The 12,697-nt window shown below is 37.0% G+C and overlaps 1 protein-coding gene and 1 long non-coding RNA gene across 4 annotated transcripts; one reads left to right on the forward strand and one right to left on the reverse strand.

Moving 5' to 3' along the window:
• Positions 1-7,188: 7,188 nt before the first annotated feature.
• Positions 7,189-11,507, reverse strand: LOC110108532 (putative MYST-like histone acetyltransferase 1). 3 transcript variants are annotated; one of them, XM_028693435.1, is made up of 7 exons: positions 10,990-11,507; positions 10,438-10,541; positions 9,358-9,467; positions 9,046-9,114; positions 8,743-8,904; positions 7,669-7,762; positions 7,189-7,357 (listed from the first exon to the last, which is right to left on the reverse strand). In XM_028693435.1, the coding sequence occupies exons 2-6, from the start codon at positions 10,451-10,453 to the stop codon at positions 7,703-7,705; spliced, it is 417 nt and encodes a 138-aa protein (XP_028549268.1). In that variant the 5' UTR covers positions 10,454-10,541; positions 10,990-11,507; the 3' UTR covers positions 7,189-7,357; positions 7,669-7,702. The 3 variants fall into 3 exon arrangements, 1 of the variants encoding a protein (XP_028549268.1); XR_003700226.1 differs by lacking the exons at positions 7,189-7,357; positions 8,743-8,904; positions 9,358-9,467 and having other exon boundaries at positions 7,745-7,762; positions 10,332-10,541; positions 10,990-11,494; XR_003700227.1 differs by lacking the exons at positions 7,189-7,357; positions 7,669-7,762; positions 8,743-8,904; positions 9,358-9,467 and having other exon boundaries at positions 9,045-9,114; positions 10,332-10,541; positions 10,990-11,491.
• LOC114579305 lies at positions 9,337-10,047 on the forward strand. The gene is made up of 2 exons (XR_003700228.1): positions 9,337-9,462; positions 9,845-10,047. It is a non-coding gene; the product is annotated as an uncharacterized LOC114579305 (long non-coding RNA).
• Positions 11,508-12,697: the final 1,190 nt, after the last annotated feature.

Below are 12,697 nucleotides of genomic sequence, written 5' to 3' on the forward strand. Positions count from 1 at the left end.
GCTTCATGCCTTTGTTTAGTGAATTCTTTTAATTTTAGGCCTTAAAGGCCTAATATGAATGCATTAAAACAAATACACCGGTCCCCACAACTGTGTATTTGTTTGAAGATTCGAACTCTGTCGACTCCTATTGATCCGTATAGAATTATCGGGTTCGAACTTGAATTCACTTATCGACCCACGCAGCATCCCTAGACGCCACGTGTGTATAAATAACACGCTCGTCGGGGCCCATGCGGGTATTTGGGGGCATTTTGCAATTAAACATTGTCTACTCCTTTTTACCTGCTTAGGAGGATCGGGTTCAAATTTAGTAACCCGCGCAACATCCCTAGATGCACGTGTGTACCAATAACACTATCGTCGGGGCCCATGCGGGTTTTACAATTGCTTTTGCCCCTTTTAGTGTACCTATGTATATACAAACTACGATGCACGTGTGGGGGTACTTTGAAAATGCTTGTAGACGCCTTTTGTCTGCTTGTACGGGGGTTGCAGATCCGATGGTGTGGCGTAGCAGCTTCTGAATAGAGTTGTTCGCTGCTTCGTACAGGTAGATTGTTGTGCACTATTCGTTGCTTTCTGCAGGTGGATCGTAGTGCACTAACTAATCTCTTGCCTGTTCATAGATGCTTGTATTCGTTGTAATTGTTTGAAATTTGTTCATATATTTTATGTAATATTCGTAGTGGGGCTCCAACAGAAGCTCGTGGGAGCTTGTATCTATCATATCATTTATATACTTTGTTGTGGTATTTGGCTCGTGTAGTACATCTGCCATTACTACAAGTAGGCAGATAAATGTATTCCTTTACACTGGAATTAACTTCAGAATACAACATTTACTGAAGTCTTTCTGCATCTACCCATCGGTGGCATGCGGCACATATTTGTCTTCGTAGAAAGATCGTATGTGTTGCAGATCTTTTGGTTCTTGCTTGTAGAGGTCCAATATATATGCTTGATGTTGAATGATGGTTGACTACAAGAGTATTACAACATTCATTGGCTCTTGCTACATAGTTTGTAGGTGCTAGCACTTATTGTAGTATCATCAATCTTTACTTATAACGGATCAACGTATTTTCTCGACATTGGATAATGATTGATTGTAAAGGTGTTGTGACATTCGTCGCCTTCACTTGAGTTGTATTGCTTGCATGAAGTTCATTTGAATGCAATTACTTCAAGTAAATTACATTGAAGCCCACAAGCCCTTGTACATCTGTTTGCATGGTTGACATTTGCTTGTATAGTATTTATTTGGATACACTTGAATGATTAGAATTATTATTTGTAGTTGCTTATTGCCCTTTGTTACAATCTTCTTGTTGCTTGCAAGAAGATTAGTGTATTCATGTCTTTGTAACCATGACAATTATTTTGAATCACTCAAATGCTTGAGTTTCGTCATTACTTGTAAGTCACCTTGCATATGAGCTATAATATTCAATGGAATATCCTTGTGTCTCCGCTTGTGACTAGATTACATATCCTTGTGATTGTTCATTGCTTGTAGACATGTTATAATTATGAACTCTTTGTTTCTACATATTGTTTGCAATATGCATGATAATTTCACATAAATCCTTCATTTGATTATGTGCAAATTATAATCATTGAAACTTTAACATAAGTCTTTTATTATCAAATAGAAATGATTTAAATAGAGAAATCATTTATTAACATTTGCATTTCAATAATTCTTTATAATATCATTGAAAATATTATGTCATCATTAGAATTATTCTCCTTATTGATCATTAATTCCATTCATGTCCAAATTCAAATTCAATTCGTGCTCATGTTACCTTGCTTCTTGTTTGAGTTCGACATAAATTCAAATTCATGTTCAAGTTTTATGTCTTTTGCATCAAGTTCATTTGAGTTCAATCAAATCCATTTGCAAGTTCATTTGAGTGTCAAAATGAGTTCAATGCTGTCCAAAAGATTGCAAGTTCAAGCTCTCCAAAATTTGTCCAAGTCCTCGGTTTCAATAGAAATTTTGACAACCTCCCAGCGTCTCCCCCATTAGGGGAAAACTACGAAAAATTGGGCCTCCCGCCACGCTAGAGAAAAGCGTGTACGGTAGGTGCCCTCGTATGAGGACACCGCGGCCGTGTAATCGTCGCCCCCCCCACCACGTCAGAGAAAGGCGTGTATAGGTCTTCAGTACCTGTTGCAAAAGAAAAAAAATTGTTTTCCCGCGAGCGGGTACTTATGAAAAAAAAAGCAGTTATTTTTCCGCGAGCGGGTACTTATGAATATCCCGGTCTCGTCGTAGGCGTCGCACCGGATTCCCATCCCACCACGCTAGAGAAAAGCGTGTATAGGTGGTTTTCCAGTGCGCCACGAACGCCGAGAATAGGAATTGGAACCGAGGGACTCTCGCCTACCTTGTCATGGGTGTCGCGCCGGTTGCCCCTCCCACCACGCTAGAGAAAAGCGTGTATAGGAAGACCACCGACTCGACACGCATGCCGAGGTAGGGGAGAGAGAAAGGGTTCGAAAATCGAGACAAATATTTTTTTGATTTTTTTTTTTTGCTTTCCAATTGCCTTGAGAAGATTTTTTTTTTTTTTTGGAATGCATAGAATTGGAAAGCTAAACTCTCTTCAACAACTAAATGGATTTAATGTCAAAAATGAGAATGGCTTTATAATTATGGAGCTAGAGTATATGAATGAACTTTGCCACTGGATTGCTGCTTAGAATGGCAAACTCTTCCACCTTTTGTGTGGCATCCCTTCCTTAAGTCTTTGTACAGCAAACGGACAAGAGGCTTGGAGTTGGGTGGTCTTCACATGAGATGGCATCAGGTGTGGTGGAGGAAATCATATTGGCTTGCGATTTTGAGTTGGAAGACAGATGGTCTGTCGGGGCGGGATGTTGGCGTCGGGCAAGATCATATATCTCAAAAAGGAAAATGGCTAAATCCTCCATCTATAGGAAATATTCAGATATTCCATCTTCATGTTTTATATACTTCGTCCGGCGTGTTCTCTACATCACCATATCCATATATCAAGTAAAGGGTACAAGACTGCTGCCTTCTCCTTCCTACACCTTATGAATCTCAAAAGCAAAGAAACAGATTTGAATTCTTCCTCTTAGACAAAGGGAAGATCATGCAAAAAAAAAACTTGATATGCCAGTAGTACTCTCTAGAGATGGAGGAGAAGCTTTCCTTCTGTTACGTCCAGATTCATTTAAATTTTGAGATCTTCTCAAAGCTTCTTCATGGTAACTCCAGTAACATTCACCGCATTACCAACCATCATGCCTGAGATTTCCACGAAGAACATGCTTAGCACGTTGGTCTGCTGCATACTCAGCAACTAAAACCATGAACAAGCAGGCAAGCATGATCCATCCAGCATTCCTCTTTATAAAGATGAACTAAAGGATGAATCAAATGACAGAAAGCTAGGAAGGTCCGATCACTGAGGTGGGAAGAAACGGACTGGTACTCGAGAGGTGTTCCTCTACTGAAGTAGAGGGATTTTCGACTAAGATAGAGAAAGAGGAAGACGTCTGTTTGCTTGGAGCCAATATCTGCCATCAGAGGAGACCGTGAAGAGCTATAAGACCCCTGTTGGGGAAGCCAGGGGAGCCGCGGGCATGGAGTTGGGAGCGGGCAAATGATGCAGAAGCCCCAAGAGTTGTCTCGTCTTCTTGTTTTAACAAAAGAAAGCGAAGGCCATTAAGATGAAGGATTGACGAAAACGACCGGAGTTCAGCGGATACAGTAGCGGGATTTACGGAATCCCTGAGAAGGATTTCAACATAACGAGGTTTACAAATTAATGCGATTTGAAATCTTATTTTACTTTTCATTTTTTGCTTAAACACATAGGCAATGTTAATAATGATTTGCTATAATTAGTAATAGCATTAATTGAGGATGACAATAATGCATCAGTTAATGAAAGCGATCTTGATTTGTGCATTTTCCTCGAAATTTGTGCTTTTGCCTCGTTTTACCTGTCGAATTCGCCGATTATCGAAATCAGACAAATTAATAGTGGAATTAGAGTATCGTCGATGTTCCGGTCTCAATGACACCATCCGTTTCGCGATCAGAAGTCATTTGGGCGACGACGATGCCTCTTTCCTCAAGATGTGTGTTTCGCCTCAAGATTTGTGCCACCAATATGGATGCTTCAATTTGAATAAACAAAATACAGTTTTCAGAGGTTGAGAATGTTGCGGACGCAATGACGCTATCCATTTGTCGATCCGACATCGCTTCATCTCCGTAGAGGCAATTTTTCTCGATATGCGCGCCTCCGCATCATATTTGAATCGCTCTTTGAAATTTGCGACACCACCTCAAACGATCCAATTTGATCAAATAAAATGTATATTCTTAATGCTGACAACGTTCCGGACGCAATGACGAAGTCCGTTTCATGATCGGACGTCATGTCAGTCGAGTGGCCTAACGGCTCCTCTCACTTTCTCGTAATGCGTGCCTTTGCATCATATTTAGATGGCCTTTGAAATTTGCGACATCACATCAAACGATCCAATTTGATCAAATAAGATGTAAATTCTTAATGGCGATGACGTTCCGGACATAATGGTTTTGTCCGTTTATTGATTGGACATTGTTTGGTTAGCCTCGCGCTTTAATTTCGGGTGTCGGTCATTTCTTTTGACTGAACTCGTCTGATTCAATTGCGAAGGGCCTCGACTTAATAGAATTCGATATTTTTATCACAATGCCATCGTCCGTTTGGCAATCAGAGGTCGTTTGGCCCTTCAAGTAATGTGCGGTGCCAAGGCGCTTAATGCTTTATTCACCAATTGGGGTCCTTTCTCACGTGGTTTGAGATATAGGGGTCAACACATCCCTTGTTTGTTGAAGCACAAAATCAACAAACAACCATCTCTCTTTTCTCGTGCATGACTTTTGGAGCCTCCTCAAGGTTCCAAATGGCATATTACATGAGCCTTTTGATCTTAGAAATAAATTATGAGTCATCCATCCCTTGTTTGTTGAGACAAAATCAACAAACAATCATCTTTCCCCTCCTTGTGCATGTTATCTTGGATTTTCCTAAAATCCTAAATACATGCTATGGGCTGTTGAACTTGGAACCAAATTCCAAGGCTCCGAATAGTTCATTTTATGACTCCTAGCATGCCCTAGGAGTTATCACCAATCCCCCTCATGCATTGTATTATGGATCTCTCTAAAATCCTAAATACATCATGTTGCGAGTACTTGAAACAAGAGCCAAACTAAGTCTTTACTTAGATCTTTTGTTGGAATATGCAAACCAACAAACCATCTCCTCATTCATTACGTCAACACTCTTATGGGGGTTTTCAAATCCTAAATGTTTGCCTTGTTTGTTGATACCAAAATCAACACACAACCATCATTCAATCTTTCTTGCATGATATGTTAGATTTCCCTAAAAATCCTACATGCATCATGCCATAAAACCTTGAGCTTGGAGCCAAATCCCAAGCTCTCCCACCTCATTTCTTGGAACGCAAAACCAACAAATATCCTCTCATGCATGATGATTTGAGGTTCCTCAAACCTCCAAGTATATCTTCACATGAGTCATTCAACTATAGGACCCAAATCCTAGTCTCCTACATTCTCTTAACCTAAACTAAGTGAATGCTACCTCTCTTTGAACACCAAAAGTTCAAGGAACTTTCTCAGCTTGCAACCTATGAGTTGCATGATATTAAATCCCAACCGTCCCTTGACATTTTGATCTCATGGCTAGGATGAGAATCCGTGGGAAGCTCACCTATTAAATCCTAGTCGTCCCTTGGCATTTTGATCCCACTGCTAAGATGAAAATTCGTGGGAGGCTCATCATGCTGATTCATATTTAGATGGCTGATTTAGGAAGGATTATATTAGAGCAATTATGCATTATTCTATAATTATTTGTTTCTTTTTAAAGATGTCTTGTATAGATCTATAAATAAGGACAAGTTGTGCAATAAAATTAAGCATTTCCCCTCTCCAATTCTCTAAATTTAACATGGTATCAGGGCCTTCATTGTCATTGCCAGAATTTTAATTTTTTTGTACTGTCGTGCCTTCATTGCCGGCCTTCCCTTGTTGTTTTTATCCTATCTAAAACCAATGCAGCCTTCATTGTTGCCCTGCTTAATATAGCCTTCAAAGCAATGCAAGCGTAATAGAAATGCAAATTACCAATCTCTACAGCTTGTGAGAGAAAAATGATGAGGAATTAATTAGGGGAGAGAGTTTTAATTTTTTGTCTTTCATCCATGCTAAAAGCCTAAAACGAAAGATGATTTACATGTTTTTATTCATAGGATGATTTATCAAACACTTGCCATAATGAGAAACATTTTCTAATTTTAAAGGGAAAAAAATGCTACCACCTTCAATCAAAATAAATCCTTAAGGTATGTGTGGTTTGAAAGAATTAGAAGGAATGTAAATATAAATTCACTACACAATTTAATATGAGATATTTAATTTCCATGTAATAACAAGTAATTGAATTTACTTGAGAAATGTGAACAAAATTTTTTTCTTAATTTACAATTTTGCATTTAGCCCTAGCTAAAAATGAGAAGAAAATCAGGTCATCATTATAAATCACATATCACTCATAAATAACAAAAAATTAAGTTTTCAACAGTCAAACAAGAAAGAAAAAAAAATATATTTTTGCCATTCATTTGTCCTCAGCTAAATAGATGGGCTAAAACTAATTTAAGCTCAATTTATTTACCAGTTCCATTACGTTTATTTTTCATATCCTCGTTTAATTCCTTCAAACCAAACAGAGCCTTAAGCTACTCCGGTTTTGCAATTGCCATTAATCTTGTCATGCTTCATTGTCCAATCCTATCACACTAAAGTATATGGGTAGCCTATGGTGCTATTGAAAATGGAGCTTCTGTGGTATACATCATAGACTAGCATAACATGCACACCTTTGGCAGTTGGCAAATAACCAATTGCCTAGATAAGGCAGTAAAATGCACTGTCGGCCACCTCCATGGAGGTAGCATGAAGAAGAAATATTTTTCAACAAAATGGATCACAGAGGTGGGTCTGCTGCTTGAAAGCTAAACTTTACTGATCTTACAGCTATAAATTATTTTATTTAATTTTAAATACATGAAAAAATGGTGATCTTAACAAAAGAGACAATAATAACAAGAAGACTTTATCACACTGCATAGGGTAGAAAAAAAAAACTCACTTTAATTGAGATATTCCCTTTGTGCTTCTTGAGAATGTCTAAGAGAACCCTCGTCCAGTATCCTCTGTAGCTTAACAACCCAAGATCTGATAGAGGACGCTCTGGTGTACCCACTTTACCCTCCTTTGAAAGTTCATAAGCTTTTATAGGATAAAAATTAGTTAGGTACACTAACAAGGTGTAAATGTTTTCTAAATTATTATTATAAAAAATAAAAAGGAATTTTTTACTCTAAAATTATGCAGCCCATGATAAAAAGCAATGTAAACAAGTGCATATGAACAGAGCTTTAAAAATAAAAATTTTTACACCAGAACACAGAATCAGACCATGTCAATCATTGATTAATCAATCTTATTCAGGGAAGTAAGCAAAGTGGTAGGATCAACTATTGGACAAGTTTAAATCAATTCATAATGAAGTAGATGCAATCATGTGAGCAGGAGATTACAGAAGGCAATTAGAAATTTCCCGTAGCCTTTTCTCTAGTATGGAGGAAGGGTGAGAATGCAAACCAAATTGTACGACTCCTCCGAGTGTTTTTCCTGTGCCATCAAACAAAGAAAATATTTTATAATCTGCAACATACAATTAGATATAGGCTTATTGGATGAAGAAATAACACATCCGAAAGAAGAAAATTATCATGCATTAGAAACTTAGGTTGCTTTCAATTACCCTAGCAAACTTGTAAATATTTCTAATCTAATCAAGTATAACGCAAACCTTCATAATAAGATGACCATATTAAATCACAACTAAAAACCCAAAGAAATTGTTTGCTACAAGCAACTGGAACCAAACAATTGAAATAGACTGTTAAGCACGAATCCAATGTTTTAAGGGGTAAAAGACAAAAATGAGTCGGGCAAGGTTAGAGCAGTCCATTATCAGTAAACACCAGTGTTATGCAAGTACAGAAACTACAAAGAGCTTTGTAAAAAATAGTTTAAAAAAAAACAAGTAAAACAAAAAAGCAAGGAAGCTAGGCGTTATAGCTGTATAGCACGAAGCTACTCCTGCCAAGACTAAAGGCTAAAAACAACAAAGTTTCCAATCAAATCACTTTCTCACTAAACATGCACGATATAAAGTAATAACTGTGAACCTATTGTAATATAGATTCTAATCCATGTAACAACAATAAACATAGAGACAATTAATTCATTTCATCCATATACAATCAAATGGAGAACCTTTGAAACAACAGATGTATTTGAAGTTGAAAGTAATTGAATGCTTAGAACCATGAAACGGTAATAACTGAGCATTATTCGTGTTTTTAGCACTAAAAGTTGACCATTGGAACCCATACCAGTGACATATACATATTGTCTTAGCCTACAAAAGACGATGAAAAAATTTGATAAGACATTAATGATCATAGAGGAAACACGTATTCTAATGAATTATACGTTTCATACTTAAAAGATATACATCATAAAGATAATAATATGTACAAAAGTTACTGTGAATAGATAGAAAACACTAAATATGTAATAAAAAGAAACTCAATATGCAGTACCTTAGAGAAATATCCAACCATGTGGCATCCCCGATCATCACATTCACAAAGAACATAGAATAGAAACAAGTCGACGTCATAATAAAGTGTCTTGTGATCTAGAAATAGTTTAGCCATGTAGCACAGATTTTGTGCGTAAACCTTGTTCTTCTTGCCATCAACCTGTTTGAAACATTCATTATAAAAAATGATGAAGCAAGATCGCCTGGTCAAATAAATAATAAATACTGTGATACATACATATATAAAAGAGAGAGCCTTTTAGATAACAGCTGCAACTAAATAATAGACAAATATGATTACCTCAAACATTGATAATGTGCCACTACGGTAGATCTCATCTCCTGGAGGATGCTTCAGGTCACATTTTCTCTGCATGTTAAAGGAAAGACGAACAATTGATATGAGGATAATTAGGAAAATAATCACCTAGAACACCATTGGGACTGAACAAGAAACCTCAGACATGACCATGTGAGTTAGAAATGGGTAGTTTCTCAGGCTATGTGATGCATAAGAACATTGAAATTCACATGACTAAGAAATTTCTTATCCTTGATGTACATCAACCCGATAATGTCCGTTTACTCAGAAAAGCAATAATTAGAAACTAACATTTATATTAACAAAAGCACTCAAATACAGAAGTTGCTCTATGCACATCTTCAGTAGCTGAGCATCACTGATCACTATCCAACAACATGACTCCACAGTCATCAGGTGACCAATGAAGAAGCTTCAGGTCACATTTTCTCTGCATGTTAAAGGAAAGACGAACAATTGATATGAGGATAATTAGGAAAATAATCACCTAGAACACCATTGGAACTGAACAAGAAACCTCAGACATGACCATGTGAGTTAGAAATGGGTAGTTTCTAAGGCTATGTGATGCATAAGAACATGGAAATTCACATGACTAAGAAATTTATTATCCTTGATGTACATCAACCCGATAATGTCCGCTTACTCAGAAAAGCAATAATTTGAAACTAACATTTATATTAACAAAAGCACTCAAATACAGAAGTTGCTCTATGCACATCTTCAGTAGCTGAGCATCACTGATCACTATCCAACAACATAACTACACAGTCATCAGGTGACCAATGAGGAAGCTATAGAGAACACTTGGATAATATAGCATTTCTGAAACATAAGCACTGAGCTACCAAAAAAAATGTTGCATGAGCAACAAGCCACTAAAACCCCTAAACCCTTCAAGATAAGGATGAGCAGCAACGCAGAGAATCAAAAACAACTGCCTAGTTCATCAACCATCATGAAGAGAATGGACTAAAATGTCTACCTAAATCTGGAATATATTTAGGTCAACTATAAAGAACTGAAAAAAACATTGTAAACAATCGCAGATGCATCGAATATATTTATCCAAATTCATGTAGAGCTTCTCATGATGGAGAAGAAATAACATGAAAGGGTATGAAAAAGCGAAATGTAGGGGAAAAGTCATTGCCATGATGCCACATACAATTAACAAGCAATCTTAAGCAATAAAAAACATTTCATCTTCAAAAATCTTGCAATTCCTATAAAATCTAAAATAGTGAAATTCAGGCAAAGCTCACCATATGTCTCTGAAGTTGTTCCTTGCGCTTTATAAAATTGAGGCAAAATTCACAAAAGTACAGCTTGAAACAGTCATTGTATTCTGGCGGGAAAGGGGAGAAATACCATGTATCAATCTCATATCTTCCAAGTTCAATCTTTGCAATGTTTTTCACTTTAGTAAATTCTTCATGTTCCCTCAAACTTGCAGCATCAAGTTCCTCGTGCCCCTATCCGTAAAAGACAAAGATCACCTAGATATAACGTGAAGGAAACTAGAAAAGATTTTAAAGAAACTTAAATTAAATTGCATTTATTTGACCAAGCTCAAACAACACAATTGTCCTAAATGGTTTATACTCAACATTATTCATAAAGTTTCTTTGCACATCAAGAACATATATTTTTTTCTAATCTATGTAAGCATTCCATACCATAAGAACATTATCCACAATAAAGCTTTCTTTAAGAGATGTTAAGATTAAAACATCGCACATACAAGTCTATCAATGCTAGAAATACCTGCTGCGAATGTAACTGATCTACACAGCAGGCAACTTGGTACGAATAAAATTATGGAGTAGTTAGCAGGTAAACTTAAGGGATAGAAATATATGTTGACTAAAAAAATTTTGAAATGTAACGAAATAGATGAAAATTTGGAAGCAACCGACATACCCGCCTCTATCGATCCCACCTTGCACGGTTTACTTCCAAACGCAGCGACTTTTCGATTGAAATGGGATAACCGCAAAATCAATCCTTTTAAAATGATCGGTAGAAACAAAAAATAATAATAATAATGCTTCCTCTGAGTCCTTCGTTGCCGCTCGACGTCGCTTCTTCGGTTTGCCCGTCGCTGTTCGTCTTCGTTCCTTCGTAGGGAGTGCAGAGATCGTACACGTCACTTCTTCAAGCCCTTGTCATCGTCCGACTTCCACTCCTTGTTGTTCGGCTTTGATTCACAGGAGGGTAGAGATTGCATCGTCGTTTATTCGGCTCCTTCATTGCAGTCCGACTTCGCTCCTCCGATTGAACCCGCCGATCAACCCCAGCAGGCCAAACCCAGCCGCCCGACGCAGAACCCGCCTAAGCCGTCTCTGCCGCTGCCTGCCGACGCCGAGCCTATGCGTGACTTCCGCCTCCGGCTATACCCGATCGGGCTTCAACCCGTGTCTCTCCCTCTTTTTACTATTTTATATATATTATAATATATAGTATAATATGTATTATAATATACAGTTATATAATAATACATATACATATATTATATATTATATTATATTGTATAATATTATATTAAATAAAAAAAAGAGAAAGAGAGATGGAGAGAAATAAGAAATCTTTCAAACAGGTGTCGAAGACAAAATCTCCTATATCGTCAAATGCATGGGAGCGGAGAACCTTCAAGCACTCATTCTCTTCCCGTCACTTTAATCCAAATATTTCTTTTTTAAGAGCCTTTGAAATTTAAGAGCATTTTAAAATTTGAGAGCATACGAAATTCAAGAAATAAAAATTTAAATATAAGATTTTTAAATTTTGAAAGCCTTAAAGCATGTGAGTTTTAGAAATTGAGATTAGTATAATTAACTAAAAATATTTTTTTTAGTTAATTGATTAATTAAGTTAAACATAAAAGAAAATGCATGAAGAAAAATAATGTTTTCACTAATCAAATATATAAATGCTCTCAAACTCTCCAAATCCTCACCAATTCTACAACTTACAAGCCCTCTCACAAACTATACAACCTCTCAAACTGAACTCCTCTGCAAATTCTCCAAAGTCCCTCTTGAACGAGTTCTTGCAATTATCTTTGGACTCTATCCTCTGCAACTACGAGCCCTCAACTACTACAACCACTGGCTATGAATACCTACGAACAAACAAATAAAGAGTCAGCATCACATAAATTGAATGAATGCTGAGAAATATAAGCTACGACATTTAGAATGAAGTGTTGAAAAGCAAGAAATGCCAAGTACGAAAAACTAGTAGAGCAACAGTGCTGAAAACATGAAGAGTATTGAACTGTTGTAGTAAGGAAAAGACTACTAGCACAAAACAACTAAAGCATCAAACAAGTGTCAAACCCCTCAAAACGAAACATCGGTGTCAAATCAACAAACACACAATCAAATTCAAACAAAATTTTGGGCAGCCTGATTTATAAGGATCAGGTTGTAAGACCCACTAACGGGCTACTTTCTACGAAAGCTATAAGTCCCAATACTTGAGTTACTTTCTACAAAAGTTATAAATCTCAATCTAAATTTAAATCTTTGGGCAGCCTGATTTATAAGAATTAGGTTGTAAGACCCACTACCCGGCAGCTTTCGTAAGAAAGTTGTAAGCCCGACCTTAGGGGAAAGTTTTAGGTAAA

The sequence above is a fragment of the Dendrobium catenatum genome, unplaced genomic scaffold (genome assembly GCF_001605985.2).
Source record: "Dendrobium catenatum unplaced genomic scaffold, ASM160598v2 fragScaff_scaffold_282, whole genome shotgun sequence".
In the NCBI taxonomy this organism is placed as follows: domain Eukaryota; kingdom Viridiplantae; phylum Streptophyta; class Magnoliopsida; order Asparagales; family Orchidaceae; genus Dendrobium; species Dendrobium catenatum.

Bases quoted from the DNA above. Each gene is read 5' to 3' on its own strand.
- LOC110108532 (XM_028693435.1), bottom strand. The intron at 9,115-9,357 runs GTTAGTTTCTAA...TTTAACATGCAG, and splicing joins GTGCTTTTGTTAATATAAAT to AGAAAATGTGACCTGAAGCA. The intron at 7,763-8,742 runs GTACTGCATATT...TTGATGGCACAG, and splicing joins TGGTTGGATATTTCTCTAAG to GAAAAACACTCGGAGGAGTC.